The following is a 23,949-nucleotide window of genomic DNA, read 5'->3' as shown; positions in this document are numbered from 1 at the left end:
AGACCCCAATGTTATTTATGTTTCCTTTTACATGATAAAAAATCTCATATTCTTTCTCCATTATCATCTCTACTTAAGAAGAAACATGGTGCTACGTAGCATAAACCAAAGTAGTTTAGGTTAATTCTGAGAGTTTCACAAACATTGATACAGAGCAATGGCTAACAATCCAGTATACTGTATAACCAAAATTGAGAATGAACTGATCTGGAAGATTAATTTCTCTTCTATTGCCTGCAACTCTGGGACTACATACATTACCAAAAATGCTAATCAACAATCTAATACTGATGCTATTCCTTCCACCCAGCAAAGCAAAATCATGGACCACATCCTCATGTCTATATCCACATCCGTTTTGAGTTAAAAGCAGGAAATCTCAAGCCTCAAGCTACATTTCCTATTTAGCTTTCTTCAGCACTGCCACTAGCCTTGGGATTCTTGCAGAAAACATTACTTTGGGAACTTATTTTCCATTTCTCTTGCATATCTGATGTCCTTCAATTCTGTGACCCTGGTTACTGGTGGCAACAAGAACCATTCTAGACAGATATGTCCTAATTTATGAAACAGTAAGCCAAATTTAGCAGCCAAGCAAAACAGTCCATTGATTCACATTTTCCCTGCAATTTCCACGGGACCCAGGCACGGTTCCATAAACACTGGGACAACGGTGGCCTTGGAAAGGTTGACTCAAGGTCAACATCCCGGATATTACAAATATTTTGGTTGCACTTGGGTGCACAATATATCCACCACGATTGTTTGCTTATATCAAGCCAATTCTACCACCCAGGCCAAACCTAATCAATATTACAAGTGTGAAAACTTACTAAAAGAATAGAATCAGTATTTCCCAAAGTGTGATCCATTAGTTTTAACAGAAAAGCTAACATGTGCTTCATGCTTATGACTTGCTGGGCATATTTAAGCACTTTATATGAATTAGCTCACTTAATACTCATTATACTTCTAGAAGTTGTTCATTCAGACCAAAAAACCCAGATTTATTATTATGCTCATTTGCCAGATGATAAAACTGATTCATAAATACAGTAAATAAATTGCCCAAAGCTACAAAGATATACACAGGAGCTAGAAGTTGAACTGTGTCACAGCCACCGGGCTGGCTCACTAGTAGAGCATGCAGCTCTGGATCTCAGGGTCATGAGTTCAAACCCTATGCTGGATGTAGAGATTACGTAAATAAATAAATAGTTGTGTCTCAAAGACAAACTCTCTCAAAGTCTATAAAATACTAAGAATTACTCCACAGAATGATACAGTGTTCAACATATTGTTTATAATTTCCCAATATGAAAGAACAAATCCCACCCAAAAGTTTAAGATCTGAGATTTAAGTTGAAATTTCTCTTGGGCCACACAGTGGCAACAATAAGAGAGGGCTAAGTCCATGAAGATATGTCAACTTAGGGGAAAACTGAAAAACAAAAACAAGTTATAATCCTCACTCTACAAGTCAAGGGAAAGACATGTAAATATAGAATAAAGGGCAAAAGAAAAAACAAAACAACAACAATAAAAACACATGTAATTGTCAACCATCTCTTTCAATGTACCATCTTAGATTCCAAAAGTCCTATAGCCCTATCGCTGATCAGAGAATGGGATCTAACACTGTATATCAGTGCTTATATGAAGCACAAATAGGATGTTCAGAAATGGAACAAAAATATACACCAAGAACTGGCCAATGAATTTAGTTCTACATAACTATGATTTCATTTATATGAAATGGACAATTGGGAGTATTACCCACAGGGCTCAAGAAACAAGGAGGGCGGTATGGATTCCATCTCTGATGGGAAAAGCTTTTGGTGATCTGACATTCATTTGTGCCATCGTGCTAGCTGCTGGCTGGAAAGAGCATTCTCACACCCAGCCCCTCTCATGTTGTCATAGATCAGTGAGTACAGACACCCAACAGGGGCCAAAAGCTCCTATATATTAAAGAGAGAGGCAAATGACTGAATTATAGTCTTTTTAGCTTGGAAATACTACATATCAGAAAAGATAAAGACACAGAAGAATGGCATCATGAGAGCCTTGGAATGGAAACTTTAATTAGAGTTTATAGCTTTGTGGCTACAAAGAATGCTTCAAATCTGAACAGACAGCAGCTGTGATATGCTGGCACAAGAACACTGGCCTTGGAGTGAGACAGCCTCTACTGAGTCACGCTGCCATTCTCTCAGCGTCTGACTGGACAGACCAGAGAATCTGGGCTTTCTCACATGGCTCCCACGAAAAAGTGAAGACATGTGTGTGAATGTACTTCACCAATTTCCAGGCATGATGCAAACAGGACAGGCAATTCTCTTCATTTCCCTGGTAGTCCTCACCACTCAAAAGCAATGACAACCAGATCAGGAAGTTAAGCACTGCAACCTACCTATCACGCATGTCCTGACTCTGTCACTGATATTTTGCATGACTTCAAGGAAGGAATTGCTCTGATAATGATGCTGGTTTCTCACACACAGTTCAAGAAAAAAGCCAAGAAGGGAACGACTCATAAAACAAACAAGCTATTGATAAAAACAAACAAAAAAACAAACAAACTAAGAAGGCACAGCACTGAAATAACTTCAGCTCTAGGATCATGACAGTTATTGACCTGATAATTAATGACCCCCCCCAACACACACACACACACACACACACACACACACACACACACACACACATACACACACACACTTACTATACTATGGGGTCAAGGAGACCACACTCACAAGCTCACATTCTTTCATTTCTTTCTACCTCATGTATCACATCTAGAAGTCTCACTTGAAGGCCCAGTTCTTATTGCTGCTAGATCTCCCACACATTGCCAGATAATCTTTGGGAGCTAATGTTATCATAAGAATTCAAAACAAGAAGCTGTAAATATTCTAGCCACTGACCTTATCAAACTATTCCTGTTCCAAGTATTGTTTTAAGCAAAATCTTCCACTCCCCACCCCCCAGGGGTAAAGGCATGCATGGGTCTGGAATGTATTAAAGGAAGTCAGAGATCCTAATAATTGCAAGGATGAAAAGAAATCTCTACATATGTTCTCTTATGTCCAAACTATCCACATTTGATTTATATAAGCTTGAAAGCATTTAGAAAAATACTTTTAGGCCATATTATTGAGCTTTATGACCAGTATGATGCTGCCATTGTCCAAGTAAAAATGGGCAATTCAATGTGGTTAATTATATTTATATAATTATATAAATATATATTATATAATTATATTTATATAATATGTATATATTAAAACAATTTTATAAACTGTATATATTCTTTTATGAATAAATAATGACTTTGCTGGTACATTTGTATAGAACTTGAACATTTTCAAAATACTTTACTCAACCATAAAAGTAAATCTGTTCCACAAATAGAATAATATTAGTGATATCCCCATTTCCCATTTTACACAAAGGGAAACTGAGTTTCAAAGATGTTAAAGTCTTTCTCAGGGATCTGTGGAATCTGTCTACTGCTTTATAGTCAGACTGTGTGCCATTTAAGGTTTTAAATGACACTAGGGTAGAGTTAATATCGTGCTACTAATCAACTGAAAATTATACATAAAATTGAATCTTAACTATTAGCGTACAAAATTTCAGAGGGAAGTCTATAGAACTGTGTAGCAAATACAACGTTTTTTGTTGTTTGTTTGTTTGTTTGTTTGTTTCTAACACTGAAGTTACAATTGAACTGAGTGATAAGGTCAAAGTATTTTTTCAGGACCCACAAAGGCCTATTTCTAGGATGCCAGAGGGCTTACACATTTGACTTTCCTTTCTAATATATTCAGCATTTTATGTTGCCAAAACCTACCATTTTAGTGACTAAACATTAAAATTTTTCATCCTGAGGGTAAAATGTTAGGATTTATAATGACCAAATCAAAGAGCAAACAACTTAATTGCTAAAAGTTTCACAATTTAATAACAGTTAATGACTTTTTTAATAGGAGGAAATATTCTGCCTTTTTATTTTATTTTATTTTATTTTATTTTATTTTGAGAGAGTGTGTGAGCACCAGAGAGGGGCAGAGGGAAAGAGAGAGAGAGAGAGAGAGAGAGAGAGAGAGAGAGAGAGAGAGAGAATATCTCAAGTAGCTTCCACACTCATCACGGAGCCTGACGTGGGGCTCAATCCCACAACCCTGGGATCATGACCTGAGCTCAAACCAAGAGTCACTGACTGAGCCACTAGGCATGCCACCTCATTTTATAAATGAAGAAACTGAGACCAAGACAAGGGAAGCACATCATCATATAGCCACACAGAGTTAGTGGCATATTATGATTAGAGCCACAATATTCTAACACCTTCCTCTAGTATTATTTCCAAAGTATCACACCCAATAACTAATATCTAGTATCTAGTATTTCCAAAGTATCACACCCAATAACCAATAACTAGTATCACACCTAATAACTTTCATGTTATTAATCTTTTTTTTCATGTTATTAATCTTAAAATGACTTATAACGTTGGACCAAGTACAAAGAATCAAGTAGTGATATCAGCTATGTATCAATGTCAGGTCAAAGACTCACATGTAATAATCTGTAGAATGAAAGAGGTATTAATTATGGTAATGTAATATTTATTCTAGGACAATAGGAAAGAGAAAAGGGAATCATCATTTAGGAACATTTTTTTTTTCTTAAGTCCTATGTAAATTGGTTTCCCATGTATAACCTAGTAGGCAAATCTTTATTATGTGTCTTATTGGAAAGATGAACCAGGATTATCAAATATTTATGTATCTGTGAAGAGTTACATCATGGTGTTCCAGAGGGGTCTCCTCTATGGGTCCATAAACAAATGAAAGGGCAGGCTAGTGGCAACTCAGCAAAAGTGCTGGGACTTTTTTATAAGCAGGACTTTTTAAATCAGGAGTAGGAAAGAATACTGTTAACAATGAACAGTGGCAAAATCCAGTTGATTTACGTAGGTTTGGTTTAGTGTTGGAGAGAGAAGTGTGACTGAGACTTTTGTTAGAGATCAGAAGGACTTTTCTGTAGCTTCTTGCAGTAAAGCATTGGTAATAGCTCTGCCAGAGTTTTGAAATTAGGTCCACTCCAAATTGTATTCATCATCATCATCATCATCATCATCATCATCATCATCATAGTTTAAAGATAATTTAAAGAGTCTGCATGGAGACTTCTAGTCCTGAACAAGATAGAATAAACTCATTTCTCCCTAGACCTCCTTTGAAGTACACCTAAAAACTCTGGACATACTACAACAGACAAAGACAGGAAGACTGAAAGGTGGCATGAAGGAGGTGGACTGGCTAGGTGAATTCCAACATAATAGTGAATGTTCTGGATTTTCTTTTTGTCTCCCAGATATCTCAGATAGGACTCTGGAAAAGCCTACAATATAGTAATACCAATGGTGGTATACAAAAAAGGCCCCCAAAGCATGTTCTCTCTAATTAAAGGACCAGACAACTTAGTCATAACAGAATAGAAAGGATTGTGACAGTAAGTGTCCTGCTCCAGCCAAACACAAGGGAAAAAACCATGCTCAGCTGGTTGAGCAGAAGGCCTGGACCTCCACTCCCGTCTTCCCCAGGAGAAGCAGCCATGACTCTTCTTCCCATCTAGAGAGTTAAGGCAGAAATTTCAGGGAGGAGGGAGGCAGATAAAGGGATTCTATAAATATTTATGAATTCTATAAATACAAAATCTATAAAATATAAAATTCTATAAATATAAAATCCTTTAAAGGATGTTAAATATTCTTAAATATGAAGTCCTGGGCAGACCCCCTAAAAACCTCCATAGGAAACTGACCAGGAATAACACTGGCAAAGGTTTAAGAACTGAAACTATAGTGTGGAATAAGGCCAGGTTTTCAGACTGGTCTCTGGATAGCACAGAAGTGACACAAATAAGAATAGCAGTGCAGGGGCTCCTGGGGTTGAGCTTCTGACTTTGGCTCAGGTTATGATCTCATGGGCTTGTGAGTTTGGGCCACACATCAGGCTTGCTGCTGTCAGCGCAGAGCCTGCTTAGAATCCTTTCTCCCTCCCCTGCTTGCGTTGTCTCTCAAAAATAAAGACATTAAGAAAAAAAATAGCAGTGCAAAGACTGTGTAAATGAAATTGGGTTTTCTGAGTATATGGTGATGCACTTACTAAGAGAGGTATACCCCACCTTCCATTCTTAAGCATGGATGTTTTGATCCGTTGTATTACATCCAACTTAAAACGTTCAGTGGTACTCTGTAACCGCGACTCAATCCTTTTCAGATGTTACCTCGGAGACACAGTCCTCAGAAACCAGAGGACTGATGTGGATTATACATGTGGATATTGTTACTGCTAAATATTCCATGAGTGTGTGTTCCCGTGAGGGTTTTAAGGCTTGGTACTGTGTTTTGGGTTTTTTGTTTTGTTTTGTTTTTTCTCTCTCTCTTTTTACTTTTTCACATTTCTGTAAACTATTTACAGGGAATGTGCTGGTGACCCTGGTCTAAGATTATTTTAACCAGAATGAAGAAGCAGGACAGAGAGAGAGAACTGTAGGACTTTTCTAATAAAAAAGTACTTAATGATTCCCCCATCTGAGGGTACAAGACAGATTTTCATTTCATAAGATCATGGAGTCTTATTAACTCTGGATTGTAAAAAAAATGTTAAATCTTATCTATTTCAATATCACTTTTGTGCTTGAAATTTAAATGTGGCCTCCCTGTGAAGCATTTGTCAGACTCATTTTCAAACACCTTCTTCTGGGGTTCCCAATTATATCTAAGTACCTCTTAGTATTAGGAAAAGTCTTCTGTGTTTGAGACGAGATCTTTGTTCTCTGTAACTTCTGTTAGTTGGTCTAAATTGTTCAGTTCCTCAATGCCATAAAGATCAAGAATAATTAATTGTCTCAGCTAATGATCTTTTTAAAACCTTGTTTCTTTAGTCTCTTCATCCCTATTTCAACTTTTATAAAACATAGTTTTGAGTCGTCTCTTTGTCTTTCCTGCACATGCCCAAGTTTATCTAATACCTCTTAAGTTGCCACCAAATGAATATTAGTGCAACCTTCTTTCAAGTTCTCCTTTGCAATGATTGACTATCCAAATGTGAGGACCAGCATCAGACACACTGGAAGTACTTCCTTTCTTGTGACCTTTCAAATGCCTTTTATCTCATTCTACTTTTTATTCCATTACAATCTCATCACTTTTTTCTTTTCCACAGGTAGATGGTTGAATCACTGTACCAGTCCACTAAAGTATTTTAGAATCTCTGGCTGGCAGAGATAAATGGGCTCTTATAAACCCTCTGGTCCAGTGTTTCCCTTGTCCAAAAGGACACCTTAAGGCCTAGAGAGAAACATTAGTGATAAAACCAGGGACAGAGCCTGAATTATTTGATCCTAGACTAATTACCCTCTACTTTGTTATTTGAGCTACTCGCCCATTTACCTGACTGTTATATAAGAAGCAGTCTAAATCACTGGTGTCTATGATAAAGAGTTGTTTCTTGATTCCCAAACCTAGGCCATCCCCCAGGGATACTCAAGACCAGGGTGGGGAAGAGGCTTAAAGGGGTTTAAAATTCCCAAGATGTGTTGGTCTGTGGGAAGAGATTTTATCTACTAATAGGAAACAGAGAAAGTTTGGAATGTGTTTGAACAGAGTCCATTTTTTTTTGGAAAATACAAAGAAGAGGCCACAATCTCAAGGAAATTGTGAAATCAGAGAGTCAGAAAACATAGTGGGGAAGAGAGCAAAAGGACTTTTTGCAACACAATCCCAAGTGCCCAGTAAGAAGATGTTTTTTGTTTTAGCCCAATGGTGAAAGGAGGCTGGTAAGTCTGTGCTCCATTGTACAGAGAATTGAACTTGAAGCCAGTAGCTCAAATTGAGCATGTCAGGTTCTGGTTTTTTTGCATCTCTAAGCTTTTCTCTACCTTCTGCACATGTAATTATCTTGTCAGTTGATCATGATATGTTGGTTTAACTTTCCCTTTGCCTTTCACCTTCCTTCACAAGTTTGTCCTCTGCCCAGACACTCAAAGACAAAGAATGAGTACTTTTTTCTTTTCTTTTCTTTTCTTTTCTCCTTCCTTCCTTCCTTCCTTCCTTCCTTCCTTCCTTCCTTCCTTCCTTCCTTCCTTCCTTCCTTTCTTTCTTTCTTTTTTCCCTGAGAGAGAGAGAGCATGATTAGGGGAGAGAGCAGAAGGAAAGAGAGAGAGAGAATCTGAAGCAGCCTCTCTGCTCAGCACAGAGCCCAAGGCAGGGCTCCATCCCACAAACCTGGGATCACAACCTAAGCCAAAATCAAGTGTTAAACACTCAACCAACTGAGCCATCCAGGTACCCCAAATAAGTACTTTTCTGTCAGTGCCAACCTAAGTGAGCCCACAAACTTTAAAAACTTCTCACAAGAACCCAGTAGAGTAGGTATGACTACTCCCATTTGCCAGACAGAACTCAGGTTTAGGGGTGCCTGGGTGGTTTAATTGGTTGAGCCACCAACTCTTGATTTCGGCTCAGGTCATGATCTTGATGGAATTTTGGAAGAGTGGTGGTGGTTCGAAGATGACGGCCAAGAAAGAATTCTTAAAGATGTCTTTTGTGCAAAAAGGTGATTTTATTAAAGCCTGGGGAAAGGACCCATTGGCAGGAAGAGCTGCACTGGGGTTGTGAAGAGTGACTGGTTATGTACTATGGAGTTGGGGGGAGGGAGGTAAAGTCAAGAGGGAGTTTCTTAAAGGGATTTCCATATGCTAAAGAAGACTCACAGATTACTGGAGGCCTGGCTATTGTCAAACTAAGGTTGTTTTCCCCTCTAGCAAAGCATTATCATTAAGACAGTAGGGAGTTCCTGGAGATTAAGCTATTGATAATAAAGCCCTTTTCTTGTAATATTACTAAAATATGTGTAAACTGATGGAGACTCTCACTTTAACCATTTGTTCTCTGTCCTTTTGTTCTTGGGCAGCCAAGAGTGCCTGAGGAATGTCACACAAATCCCACCTTGGAAGGGGGAGAGGCAGGTGAAGGGTTGTGCAACTTTGTGTTTGGCTCTCAACTTTCCTTCTGGTCCCTCATCAATCTCACAGTTCATGAGTTCGAGCCTTGCATCAGCATGGAGCCCACTTGGGATTCTCTCTCTCTGCCTCTCCCCACTTTATTCTCTCTCTCAAAATAAATAAATAAACTTAAAAAAGAAAAGACGAAAAGAGAAAGGAAAGGAAAGGAAAGGAAAGGAAAGGAAAGGAAAGGAAAGGAAAGGAAAGGAAAGGAAAGGAAAGGAAAGGAAGGCAAGGAAAAGCAAGGAAAGGCAAGGAAAGTAAAAGAAAAGAGAAAAAAGAAAAGAAAAGAAAAGAAAAGAAAAGAAAAGAAAAGAAAAGAAAAGAAAAGAAAAGAAAAGAAAAGAAAAAAGAAAAGAAAAGAAACTCAGGTTCATACAGGTGAGCTTTGAGAAGGTCCTACAATGCATAAAAGAAAGGACTTTTTGAATACAGGTCTGTTTGATGCCAAAATGTAAGCCATGAGAAGTAATTGAGAACTCTGGCTTTGTCATCAGAAAAACCTGTGTTCAGATTTTGCCTCTGTTATGTCGTACTAGCTGTATGATCTCAGACATATTTTTGATGTTTTTTTTTGTTTTTTTTATTTTTGTTTGTTTGTTTTTGTATTTATTTTTGAGACAGAGAGAAAGCATGAGTCAGGGAGGGGCACAAAGAGAAGGAGACAGAATCCGAAGCAGGCTCCAGGCTCTGAGCCATCAGCACATAGTCTGATGTGGGGCTCGAACTCACAAACCAAACAGTGAGATCATGACCTGAGTCAGTCAGATGCTTAGCCTACTGAGTCACCCAGGCGCCCCAATCTCAGACATATTATTTAACCTTTTAAGCTTCAGTGTCCCTATAGCAAAATGACAATTAAATTACCAATTAAATGATAATTAAATGATCAATGATCAACATTGGTTTTAGCTGCATGGGTTCACTTACACACAGATTTTTTTTTTTCAGGAAATATAGCACAGACTGTAAATGTATTTCCTCTTCCCTCTAATTTCCATACTAACATTTCCTTTCCTCTAGCTTCCTTTACATAAGAATACAGTAGATGACACACGTAAACATACAAAATATGCGTTGATGGACTGTTTATGCTATCAGTGATGCTTCAGGTCAAGTGTAAATTATTAACAGTTACATTGTTGGGGGATCAAAAGTTGTATGTGGAGTTTCAACTGTGTGGGGGTTGGTGCCCTTAACCCCTGTGTTGTTCAAGGGTCAGCTGTACTAAGATCTGTATCTTAGGGTTGTTATGAGAATTTGATGGGAAAATTTTTTAAGGCTTTTAGCATAATACCTGAAACATAGTAATAGTAAATCAATAATATTTATAATTACTAAGAATTATAAAACATACTGCTTCAAAGCTCAGTCCAAATGTGTGATTTCTGTGGAGTTTTTTTTTAAGGTAATTTTATTATCTTTTCACAGAGATGGACACGGAGTCACAGAGATGGTGAGTAACCAGGCATGCCATAAAAGGAAAGATTGAGCTACTCCTACGATTTCAAAGAAACCTGAAGTAGCAAAATGGCATTTCCCTCAAGAAACTGAAAGTCACTGAAACCACAATTCACTTGGACTGAGCTTTGAGGCAGTATATTTTATAACTCTAATTATCAGTAAAATTTCCTAAAAGGTAGCATTTCATATCTTACCATATATTGATTTTTTTTAAGCCTCAAACATACGATAGAGCAAATGTACTCTTAAAACAACCTGCACTCTTGATTAATTCTTCAGCTTTTCCACCATCTCTGCTTCCAAAAGTTTTTCTTTTTTAGTCCTGTTTTCCTATCTCAAAGTTTAAAATTACCAGCATTTTCTAAAGGGCATTCCTCATATACTACAAATCTTTAAGACATGTCTTTTTTTCATACTTAATTCCATCACGTGGATACAGAACATCCCTGAACAGCGTCTGTATAATCTCATAGGAGTTTCCTTCAATGAACCTACTTGAAGGTAGAAGAAATGCTTTAATCATCTTCACATTCCCAAAAGAGAATGTTACCCCTAAAAGTGCTCAGAAAATTCTTTAATTGCTGATTGGGAAAGCAGTGTAGTTTAATATAAATTAAAAGGGAACATTTTTACTAAGAATCTCTTTTTTGTTTGGTTTCCTGTGTCATTTATTTATTTATTGGAGGGGGATCATATCACTTGGTGAATATTCAGTGCTGTGCATATACAATCTCCCCCAAAAGGATTCCTTCCTTCTCTGTTTCACGGAGGAAACTGAGTGGCTCTCCTACCCCAGGCGTTCTCAAAGCAGAAACGTCTCTACTGAGAACAGGCCTGTGGCATTGGAGGGCTTTCAGAATGATCAACATCTGCTTCTGAATGATTGGCTTTATGACAGACATGGATGTCAGAGTGTGACACCCACGTGTTGCTTCATGAAACCTCCTTATACACATGGGACCTGGCCTGGCCTTTGATTTCATTGCCTTCGCTTTCCTTGTTTCTATCATCTCTCCATCGTTCTCCCTCTATTTCTGTATCTCTCTTTGGTAGGGTCAGAATGTTTGTGTCCCCCTGATATTCATATGCTGAAACCTAGTCCCCTAGGTGATAGTATTGGGAGGTGGGTATCTAGGAGGTGATTAGGTTGTGAAGGCAAAGCTCTCATGTATGGGATTGGGGACCTTATAAAAGAGGCCCTAGAAAGCTTCCTGGCCCCTTCTGCCATGTGAGGTTACAGCAAAGCAGGACTCTCACCAGACCCTGATCTACAGGTGCCATAATCTTGGCCTCACAGCCTCTAGAACTGCGAGGGATAAATGTTTGCTGTTTATAAGCCACCCAGCCTGTGGGTTCTGTGATAGCACCCAAATAGACTGAGATACCCTCTGACTCACTCTCTCTCTCAATCTCTTTGTCATTTTTTCTTTCCTCTGAAACCCTTTTATTTATATTCCCTACTTTTAGGCTTCTATAAGTGGGTGTTTAGGGTTCGAGTCAAGTTGTTTTCTAAGATTACATATGACACAGAGCTAACCCCAAGAAAACTAACAGTTGCAGTGGGTAACTTTTACATGATTGAGTTTGGTTACATTCCAAGTTGAAAGAGATGTAAGTTGGTTCTGGAGTCTGAAGTTTAGAACCAAGAGTGTTAGTTTGTGTTGCTAAAGTAACCTGCCCTATCACATTTAGTTGACAAGTGGAAGTAGAGAGAAGCCAGATCCCCCAGGCTTTCATACAAGCTAACTTAGCACACCCACAAAGGAGGACCAGCTATAGGACATGAGCCCAGGGATCTGCATCTTGGAGAATGAAGCTCTACTTCCAACTTCCAATGGGTTTCCCCTTATAAAAGGTGTCACATTACAGCCAAACATTTGCATAAATATCATGGTCCATCAGTTATCTTAAATATGCCTAAATATTTAAATCAGCGATTCTCATGTGCGGTGATTTTGACACCCAAGAAACATTTTGAAATGTCTGAAGACGTTTTTTGTTGTCACACCTTGGAGTGGGGCTGAAGGTGTGGCTACTGCTATAAAGTGGGTATAGACCAGGCATGCTGGTAACCATCATAACGTGTAAGGGACAGCCCATCACAACAGACAATAATTCATCCCAAAATATCAATAAGCAGAAATTTGGACACTCCAGCTTAAGGCCTACTGACCTGAAAGCATGTAGACTTCACCGTATAATTGAGTCCTCGGTAATCCTATGGAAACAATGATTGACTATGAAAGTCTCTGTCCCTGGTGACTTTTCTAAATGCCATATTCTAGAATCAAATTCTGATTGTTGATCCTGGATTCAATCTAAAAACTATTATTAAGAAACAGCTCTTGCTTCAGTGGGGAAATAATTAGTAAGGTCTTCCGGATTAGTCTTTGATACTATAATTTGAGGTCATTCTTTTAAAAACAGCCAAATCTGGTTTTAAGGTAATTCACTGTGTCTGGAGTCCTAATTATGTGTTGATTTCTTCATGCAAGCCTCTTGATCTTGGCAGAGTAAAAGCTAAAGATTTAGCAGTGAAGCAGGAAAAATCAATCAAAATTGGCTCATTTAACATTTCTGTGATTGAGGGTTTGTTAACAGTTCCTCTGTTTTGCTTTGGATTTGTTTATTTCATTCTATCTCTTGCTTTTCTCCAGTCCCTTCCTGAGTTCCAGTATAATTACGCTGCAGTCCTCAGGAGTATCCCATTACTTGTCCAAAAACTGAAATCCACTATTTGCAGATAATGAATTCCAGTAGGATCATTCTGATACCCCTAAACTTCTGGAAAATCTGACATCTTGGATCTCCCTCTCTCTGGCTCTACTCTTTCATTTCTCTTCCAAAGAAGATTCTTCGCCTCATTCATTTTCATCAGGCTTACTGGGGAACAGCAATAACCCAGGCTCCTATTCCTGAGTTTTTCCCAAAGTGGGCAGAATAGTAGCTCAGGGAATAGCATCGTATAAGGTAGCTTTTATCTTCAGGGTTTATTCCATTTAGCAAATAATGTGTTTCATTTAAATTGGGTTGAGTTTGTGTTTTTAGGGTGCGCCTTATAAACAAAGTGGTCATCTGCAATGTCACAAAGGTGGGACTCAGGGTTCTTGAATTCTAATCCTGGATTTTCCATTAAATTGCTGGATGAGTTTGGACAACTTGATTCTCCTTCAGGCTTTATTTTCTCATCTGTGAAATGAGATGGTTGGAACACTGATGTTCCATGAATGTGGTAGTTAGCAGCTGCAGAAAGATGGGGAGCTGGGAGGGGAGGGGAACATCTTCCCAACATATGCCCAAGTCTTGCACAAGGCATATGGGGAAAAGGGACATTAAAAGAAGTCTCACAGAAGTAGATACCTATGTCTGTACACGAAATTAAACAAGAAGCTCTTATGGCCTTCATTTCATGAGAGCCAGAAATCTGACATTGCTTCTACCACTACCTGCTTTTCTCTCTCCTGTGTCGACCCCCTCAGCCCTCTCCTTTTCACATGTAATTGCACTGTGTGGATCACCAGGAATCAGGGAGGAGAGGAAGAAAGAGCGAAGTGAGTATAGAAAGCAAAGTAAAGCAGAAAGGGGTGTAGTCAAGTGAGACCAGCTTCTTCTGACAATGCTCTGTAACCTTCTTCCGTCCTGAAAACCAAAAATCTTACACTCCAGCACTAAAGCATACCAAATCATTTTTTAAAGATGTGTTTGGGCCATTTGGCAAATGAGGGCTAGGCCTCATGGAAATTACATAGCTAGGAAGTCAGACGGCAGGAAAGGAGGGATGGATAAAAGGACAGAACAAGAATTATAGGAGAAAAGCTGAATGGAAAAAAAGACAGGAGAAATTATTTTTCCTAATGAGAAATGCAAAATTTTCCACCAGACAACTATGACTCTTGGCTGAGTGGCTTATGCATCATGTGAATGAAAATGCAGGGTGGGCAGGGCAGTTCAGGAAGCTCTGCCTTGTGTCTGCTCTGTCTCCGAAGGCAACAGGTCCCCTGCAGACCTCTGCCACACCACTGATTCACCAGACAGTCCTTCAGAAGGTAGCCATGGCCACTACATAGAGTCTGGGAAAAGCACTGGCCAGAAAGTAGAACACCTACATTTTGAACTCAGCTTTACCTAGTGACCCTCCTCGAATTGTCATGGAAACTCTGAGGCCAGTGTCTTTAGCTAGTAAGTGACAGGGACGGACTTCATGATCACTGAGGATCCTTCAAGCTATAGCATCGTTATAGTTGCAACCATTTTCACTTGTCGCCCTTGCTAGACCACATTTCATGAGCAAAATACTTATCTCTCTCTCTCTCTCTCCCTCTCTCTCTCTCTCTCTCCCCCACCCAGCTCTAAGATCTGTATGTGATTCTAAGAAATCCTGTTTACTCAATTCCTCGGCAATACAGAAGAACCATTATTACAGTGAATCCCAGGACTTTTTGTTTTAGGTGAACCCAGCCATCTTTCAGAATGTATCAAGCCCCATCCATGAAGCAAACTGACATTTTATTAAACATTCCCAGAGGAATTCCACACCGCTATCCCTCTGGAAATTATCAGGGAGCTAATGATATTAGTGACAGAATGCATTTATTTGATTCTCAGAGATGGAATCTGTGAAGAGAGACAAGCAGTGTATTGCTTTCCTTTATTAAAACCTGTAAAGGAATCCCTGATTCACCAGACTAGGAGAGGAGAAAAGCTTATAAGCAGTTCCTGCTCTCATCAAGCTGAATATTAAACCCTCTGTGGCACTTCCTATTTGTAATCGCAATGGATGACTAATAAAGACTTGAGCTCCATTTGGGAGGCCCCAAATGGTCAAGCCCCCAATGGAGACAACTGAGATTCTGATTCCTTGGCTCATAGGACTGAAAAGCTCCTAGACAAAGAATCTCCAAGGTTTCCTCCCTAAGAAGTGGGACACAAAGATGCTACTAGTGGATTTTGATGATTCAGGCACAAAAAAGGCCCAGTTGTAACAAAAAAAAAAAAAAAAAGAAAGAAAGAAAAAAAGCCATATCCCTGAGGAAATAATCACTAGGGCAATTTCAGAACAGCTATTTCAAGAAGACATAAAGTTAATTTCCTATTTGAAATAATTTGGGGGAAAAATGTACACTGTCTACATAGAGCTAAAAAAGTTTTGAAAAAGGGACACAAAAAAGGTTTCTATTCCGAAGTAACAGTTCAGAAATAACTAGCAGTCGTGACCTAGGCTTTCCATTTTTTGTTTGTTTTGTTTTGTTAAGGCATTCATCTAGAAAGAGAAAGAAGTTGATAAAGCAGATTAAGAAAGTTCCTTAGGTTTACTTTTTTTTTTCTTTTCTAGAAACCCCTAATAAAATAGATTATGGTCAAGAGATGACTCCAGGAGGGAGATAGGATTGCCTAACTTAACTGCTATTTCCGTTTCCCCCCACCCCCTTTAATCCTGAGAAGAAAAACAAAGGTCAAATGGCCCAAAGCACCAACTCAGAAACAAAACATGCAGGGGCAAGCTTTTTTTAAGTTAACAAAATAAATAAGCAGCACTGGTCTTTTGCTTTTTGTTTTTGTTTTTTATTCAAAGGCTGGGAACAGTGAGAGAAAAACAGCTACTGTCAAAGTATTCCTGAATACAAAGCACAGAGATAAGGGGAAAAAAGTATCTCTCTTACATTTGTCTAAATTCAACAAATATACATAAAACAGGCACAATGTGTCAAAGATTTTCTGAAGCATAGCTTTAAGGAATAATTAAATTAGGGGAAAAAAAAAAAAAAGATGGAGGAAAAAGAGACTGACGTTTGCAACACTAGCCAGAACTCACAAGCAGAAAAGAGTGAGAAGTCAAGGAATCTGCAGCCTTTCTGTAAGTTTCTGCTGCAACTGACCAGCCAAGAAACCAAATAACTAGTATGAGGATACCTCTGGCTGCCATACAAAGATCTTTCGCAATAGTATCTCTACACAAGAAACCAAGCTATTATCATTCAACAAACATACACTGAGGGTTTATTGCTACTGCACTCTGTTTTTGATATTTGAGGGGGATACAGAAGCTGAGGACTCAACTGAGATCTATTATACCTAAATTTCTAATTTTAAATCATATTTTAATGCCTGTATGATTAATAATCATCCACCTAATAATCATCCAGATCTAGAAACTCCCACTTTAGGAGATGCAAAAATGACTAAGACAGTTCTTGATGTCAAGAAGCTCACATAAGTGACAGGCAAATAAAGGAATTTCTCAGAAAACAAAGCTAAAAATAAAACATGCTATGAGAGGGAGAAATTCTTTGCTGTGGACATTCAAAGGAAGGAGAAACTGTGTTCTCTTGGGAGCTCCAGACAGAAGGAAGGAGGGCCTCAGAGAAAGAGGTATATTTGTGTTAGGATAATTACCATTCGAACATGTACAGAAGTATAAATCTACTATTAAACTAGTAAGAAGAAGAAGTATGTTTATTTCTTCTATGTTTATATGTTTATTCTTATTATGTTATATCTCCAGTGTTTAGTGAGAAATAGGACACTTTACCTAAATCTTCTCTTAAACCTAGCCTAAACCAATCAGATAAGTCCTATTATTTCCCCATGTTGCAGATGGGAAAAGCAAAGCTCAGAAAGTTTACATAATTTTCTCACAGTCAAGCAGCCAAAGACTGAGGAACCAAAAGTTCAATTCCAGATCTATCCCATTCTAGAACCTACCCACCACCTAGAGAATAAACAAAGCCCAGATGTGCAAAAATATCAAATACACAAAACAAATACACAAAACATCCATTGCCCCCTCTAGCTGGAAGGAGGCAGAGAGGGGAATATAGGGCCAGGAAGGTTAGGGGGGAGCCGGGCTATGGATACTGGATTCAACTATGTGGGCTTTATCAGGCAGCAAGGGGAAACCACTAAAGGTTTCTGAGCAGGGAATACTATAATGAAAGTTCTATGTTAGGCTTTGGGCTATGACTGATGAGTCATATCTAACAATCTGAAATGATAAAAATCAAAGTTTGAAGAGTCTCACCCTGCATTTAAACAAAAAGGTGTGGCTAGACACCAAGTGGGACTACTGCCTCATAGCTGTCCAGACAAATTCCCAACATGCCAGTTCTTAAGGAACATTCTACAGAGCAGCGCTTAAGATAAATGCAGTGCGTGTCTGTTATACCACGGGACAAGGACCTACTCATCCCTGGAGCTGTCCAAATCTGGCAGAAGGATAGCCCTGGGGACTGCAGGATGCCGGGGGACCTAAGGCGACCCCAGCGGGCAGCAGGCACAGCACAGGCATGGGCATTAGTTATCCACAAAGCCCAGACTCCTGATTTTCAGTCCTGTGCCCATTTCATCAAATCCTATTGCCTCTGCCATTAAATATGTAACACTTATGTGGGCCCCTTTCCCTCTCGGGTTCTCCCTTTCCCCAGCTGTGAAATGAGAAATTGGACTTCATGGGACTCAGATTTTGCAATTCTCAACCCATCTTCCTCTCCAACATACTGGTATAAAAAAATCTGCTTCCATCAGTGGCTCACCAGCTGGGATATGGTAGAGGAACAACAGCTCCTGAGAGCTTCTATAGTTGGTAAATCCTGACCTGAGAAGAACGGTACTTCCTTATCTCTAGGAAGCCCACTAGTTCTGACCATATTATAGGCTTCATGGTTCTCAAATTCTGGTTGTGAACTTGCCATTGAATTCAGTCTGGCCCAGGACTCTACTTTTCAAGTGCAGCCTGGTTCACTGAAGTCAAAAATAATTCAACAACATGAAGGGCCACACTCATATCCAGGCACATGCAGAGAACTCCTCATTCTATCATCAGCGAGTAAGCACTTCTGGACCCACACTTGTCAGAGCCTGAGCATACTTTGTTATTATTTGAGAGTTTTGTTTTACTCTCAAAGGATGGCGTCTGCATGCATGGGTGCGTGCGTGCGTGCGTGCATGTCTTTATGATTAAAATTCCCAGGAAGCCAAGCAGAGACTGAACTTGTGGAGTTCTTGGGAGGAACCATGTTACACCTTATTACACATTCACAGAGACACCCCTATAAACTGCAGCCATCAAAAATGAATCTCCAAAGAAACACAAATATCTCCCCAAGAGATTATCAGTTATGTAGATCCAAGAAACTTTGCTTATTAGAGTAGAGGTGAATAGGGAGAAGATACGTGTTCCGTTCTCAGAAACACTGCTGATAAAACAGAAATTAGCACATGGGTTCATCTTTTTGAGAGAACTTCTTAAACTTCATTGGTTGATCCGTCACACCCAACAGTTCACCCACAGAGGTGCCCAGGAGTAGCTGATTCCTATGATCAATTCACCGCAAAAATGTGAGGCGTGTCAAACCTATAGCTTCACCATTTTGACCCTCCAGCCAGGGGACTGAAGCAGAATGACTGCTAAACGTGACATTAACAGTGATGCAGGCTTCATTGGAGAATCAAAGAAACCGACATTTCAAAAGTTACCTCATGGTTATTTATTTTTATAGGGCTGGAGACGAGTACGCGTGCCTTCTCCAGACACAAGAAAGGAAAATCTCCCCAAGCTGTGTGACAGAAGTATCTCCCCAAGGTGGGGGACTGCCAACCTCACATCTGAGATTCCTGGGAAGACTGTGCTATGGGTACCAAACTGGACCACCCACACATTCTATTCTGGGAACTGGCTCAGTTTATCTTCAGCTGTCAGGTACTTAAGGTCTCTTCCCTCTCTGCTATTGACTGATTTCTCTAAGACCACCAAAAATCATGCCATTCATCCGAAAGAAAGTAGATTTATACTTCATGCATGCTTTAGCAAATTCATCAAGAAGCACAAGCAAGCAGAAGACAAATCTTGGAAAGGATTCAGGCTTTACCCTTATTTCTTACCCAAGATATTAGTCTAGTGGACTCCAGCCCCTTAGCCATAGCACTGGTAGTCTCAGTTGTGATTTCCTGAACTCCACAAACAACTGCAAATCTCCAGAGAGCCCTTCCCACAAGAGCACAGACCTTGTGGGATGGTGTTCACATGGATGTACATGGTGTCTATTTTTGCCACCCTAGAAATTCAGCCTCGTCTACCGGCTAACAGTAAGGGCCAACCCACAAAGCTGTCACTTCAACAGGTGTAGAAGAGACACTGACACCTTGACATAAAAAGCCAGAAAGTGGGGGACGGAGGAGAAAACTATAAGTTCAGAGTGTCATGGATGGTGTCCAGAAATAGCCTAAATTCTCTGCTGAAGCGTCCAGATAGATCGTCAAAATTGCGGATGTGGATAAAATGCCCACATACACCGTATACTGCCGACACTAACTTCAGGCAGGTTGAATACACACAAATAAAACCCAAAGGAGAGTACTGGGCATCTGACGTCAAATAACTCACTCCAGTGCTTACCTCCAGAAATCAGAAGCCCTCTGTAAAAGGAGAGTAAGTCAGCACTTTGGGTAGATACTTTTAGCCAGATTGCCTCACACAGATTCACCTCTTCAGTACCTGCTCTTTAACTTTTGATCTTTACTGCTTTGTAGGTGCAGGGGGAAATAGAAGAAAAGAAATTTGTTTCAGAGCAAGGCAACTTTTAACTCTGTTGTTCTGAGGTTGTTTTCTTTTAAACTTCAGAGAAAAGCTGCAGACTGGGTGTACACGAGGGATGAGTGAGTGGAGACGGAAGAGAAATGGGGGTGAGGTTGGATCAAGAAACGAAGGGAGGGAAGACCTTATACTAGACCCGGCTGTGCCAAAGTCTCAAAAATTAGCGTGGGATGGGTCCTTGAAACCTCATAATATCAATGCTGTCCTCTTTTGGAGAGACAAGTTGATGCCAATGGAGCTAATGGCTTGCGCCCGGTTCATCCATCTAGTGTTGGTTACACACCCTGGGCCACCAGATACCTAGATGCACAAACAGAAGACAGACAGGCAAAAGGAGACGCGGGCAGAAAGGTTAAGAAGCAGAGAGCGCCGGCCAAGGGACAGGAGCCGTGGGGGAGGGCTCGAGAGAGCGTCCCGGAGCCGCAGGGGGCGTTAGGTGCGCGCTCTGGGTACCTTGATGTAGGCCCGCTGCAGGTAGTTGTAGGGCACTCTGCGCTGGAAGTCGCTGCGCACATCCTCGCTGACGCGGTGGCGGGACGCGGGGCCCCCGAGGCGCTGGGTCTGGCAGCTGCGATAGCAGCGCGCCCGCTCCAGCAGCGCGCGGAAGAAGGGCAGCTCCGCCGCGGGGCCGGCGCCGGGGGACGCGAGCGGGCGGCGCGCGGCGCAGTGGCGGGCGCAGCGCGCGCGGACCTCCCGCAGGCGCTGGTGGCTGCGCAGCGCCGCTTCCAAGTCGCGCACCGCTTGCTCGTAGTCCTCGCTGTAGTAGGCGGCCACGCCGCTGGCGTAGAGCAGGTCGAAGGGCTGCAGAGGCCCGGGCTCGCGCTGCGCCTCCGGGCGCGGGCCGTCCGGGGGGCCGCCCCACAGTGGCGGCGGGAGCAGCAGCAGCAGCAGCGGCAGCAGCGCCCAGATGCGCTCCCGCATCCTCCGGCGCGGAGAGGCGCGGGACGGCCACGCTCACAGACGGCTCAGGCACCTGGCGTCAGGGCCCCGTCTCCCACCTCCGCGGTGAGAGCGCCGGCCCCGCCGCGATCCGGCTGCCCCGCGAGCCCCAGGTGGCCGCCGGCGCTCCGCCGACTGAGAGGCGGAGGCCGGGTCGGCCGGCCGCTCTTAAAGGGACGCCCACAGCTCACACGCTCCTCCTGCTGCCCGAGCCTCCGCGAGCCGCTCGCCGGCGCTCAGCGCGCGCCCTGCAGGCCCAGGCCGCCGCCGTCCGCAGGCCAGGTGCCGCACCGCCCAGTGCCAGCCGGGGAGCGGGCGCCGCTAGGGGCCGGTCCGACACCGGTGCTTTCCACGTGGGCTCCCTTCTGCGTTGCAGAATGGATGGGAATGCTCCCTTTTTAGAGTGGAGGAAACCCCGGCTTAGGTTAGGACTCCAATCCTCTTCTGGAATTGGTGCATGGCCTCGCAGTTGGCAGAGCCCGTCACATTCAGGGGAAGCACTGAAGCTCCATCTCAGGCTGGGAGGAAAGCACCAGGGGACCAACTGGCCCAGGTGCGGAGGCTTGAGGAGAAAGGCAATGAGTTCAAGTTTACAGAAGTGTGAAAAGGCAAAGGAAGGACTCAACCTTGGGCCAATGGAATCCGAGTTTCCTGCGCCTTCCCTTAGGGAGGGTCCGTCCCTTGCCTTTTCATCCCACTTTGAGTGGGTGTGTGTGTCTGCCTTGGACCGGGGGGTGGGGGCAAGGGAGGAGCCAAATAGCCCACCTTTCTGTGCTCAGGTGGTATCACGGGACCTAGAGGACCATTGGAAAGGCGAAGCCGTCCTTAACATTCTGCCTGTGTACCACCCGTGTATCTTGTGCAATCAAGCCTCAGCTTCCTCATCTTCTGCAACAGGCAAATGTCCCAACATAGCCAATGGTTTTCAAATAGAAATTCTTACTGTAGGAGTTGAACAAAGAGGCAGTTTAAACTTCCAGTACCCCCAGTACTTAAGCCATGAGCATCCATCTAGGAATGAGAAAGCTGAAAGAAAGGGCTGGCTGCCAGACTCCAATACACTTTAGCTGGGGGCTTTCCTGTTCCTCTGCTTCTCCTCTCTCATAAATACCTCTGAGTCAAGGTGTTCCCCTCTTTCCTGTTTGTTGGCTCCAAACTCTCCAAAGATTCCAGAGAGCTTACTCACTGGACCCTTGACTCCAACCTGCCTCCTGAAGGCATTCCTGTGTTCTCCTAGTGCCTGTGGCAATTTCTCCAAAGTCTCCTCTGTCACTGAGATGGTGAGCAAGAGGGAAGGGTGATGGGAAAGAACCACAAGTATCATCTAGTTAATGAATCTTCAAAAAAAAAGTCTTGTGTGTGGAATCCCCACTCTGCTGAGGAGGTTGCCAGAATTTTATGGTCCTTCCTTCATTCATCTTGCTGGGTTTGACCACTCTGACCATGAACAGCCTTGCCTTTGTAATTCCGAGGCGCCCCAAAGAATCATGCTGTTATTATTTTTCTCCACCAAACCTCTCTCATTCTGGCTCATTCCACTGATGGAAAAGCTCCAGTTTGGAGCTGAGTGTGTACTGAATGCTTTAAATGTTCAGTATGCCAGAATTTGCACTTGGGTCACCCGCCCAGACTTTTTCTCTAAGGATTGACTCTCTTTTCAGATAAGACTCAGAGTCCAGAGTTAATCAGTGCGCTTGTGGCAGGTTTTGAAGCACACTAGGCGAGACAGTCCTGCTGTGTGGCTGGGGACAAAGTGCCAGGAGGCTTTGCTATAGATCATCCTTAGGTTCCATGTAATTCCCACGTCATTTTATAAACGTCCATTAAACTCCTGTCTTTGGATGCTTGCTCTCAATTCGGTATTCTGGGGAAAACGGCAGATGGATAAGCCAGGGTTCTTATTCCTGAAAGCTCACAATGTTGTACAGGACACAAACTTAATATATGGCACTATAATACAAGGTAGAATGTGGTACATGTTAGATTCTAGTCAAAGTAGTGTAGAAATGAAGAGCCTGCAAAGGTGGCTTCTGGTAGAAGAATCTTGGAAAACCGTAGAGAAGAACTGGCACAGAGTCAAAAGCTTAGAGTCTGTAGCCATACCAAACTTCCTCCTGATCCCCAAATCTGAGCAAGTGCTTTCGAATCTTCTGCATAACCTTCTGCTTTTATCTCCCTCTGTAAAAACCCTGTGTGTCTTTATAGAAAGCATTAATTGACATCTCAGAGGTGCTTGAACGTTGGAATCATCTGAAAGGCAAAAAAGCTGAAGGAATCAACTTTGGATTCAACTGATTTCAGTTGGAATCAACTGAAAAGGCAAAAAAGCTGATAATTGGCTCTCACTCAGAGAGATTCTGATTTAATTGGTCTGGGGTATGGCCTCAGCATTGAGATTTTTTTTTTTTTTTAAGTTTCCTAAGTGATTCTAAGATGAATCCAAGATTGAGAACTACCAGCCTAGTGTCAATGCCATAGCCCAAAGAGTAAGCCCATGGGTCAGGACTCCAGGTGCCATGGAGGATTCATGAGTCCGAGATGTGCCAGTCCTCATATCCTCAGATATCTGTTCCCCCAGAAGGACATTCTAATCTCCCCTTTAAGGCTGGATCAGAACAAATGTTCATGACCATATTGGGATAAGAGCCATGTAAGATGGAGAAATTGATACCAGGCAAGGCTCTAACTGATGGCATCAACGTGTGTTGAGGAAGGCAGTCATCTCTGGGTCTCTCACACTCTGGAATGTCTTAGGTGTGCCAAGAATGCACTTTCTCTTTACCTGCGTCATATCTTCGACAACTGGGTGCCATGTCAGAGTTTTGGACTCACTAAGACTGGGATGGGGCTCCAAAATGTGTATTTCTAACAAGTCC

General features: G+C 41.7%; 1 protein-coding gene across 1 annotated transcript in view; it reads right to left on the bottom strand.

The window, feature by feature from the left end:
* Positions 1-21,469, bottom strand: part of P3H2 (prolyl 3-hydroxylase 2) — a 147,275-nt gene extending 125,806 nt beyond the window's left edge. The window contains exon 1 of the mRNA XM_015064368.3: positions 20,588-21,469. Coding sequence (XP_014919854.3) covers positions 20,588-21,055 — 468 coding nt within the window. The 5' untranslated portion in view covers positions 21,056-21,469. The remainder of the gene's footprint in view (positions 1-20,587) is intronic.
* Positions 21,470-23,949: the final 2,480 nt, after the last annotated feature.

The sequence above is a fragment of the Acinonyx jubatus genome, chromosome C2 (genome assembly GCF_027475565.1).
Source record: "Acinonyx jubatus isolate Ajub_Pintada_27869175 chromosome C2, VMU_Ajub_asm_v1.0, whole genome shotgun sequence".
Classification (NCBI taxonomy): domain Eukaryota; kingdom Metazoa; phylum Chordata; class Mammalia; order Carnivora; family Felidae; genus Acinonyx; species Acinonyx jubatus.
The sequence above is the reverse complement of the archived record's forward strand: the minus strand, read 5'-3'. Positions and strand labels throughout refer to the sequence as shown.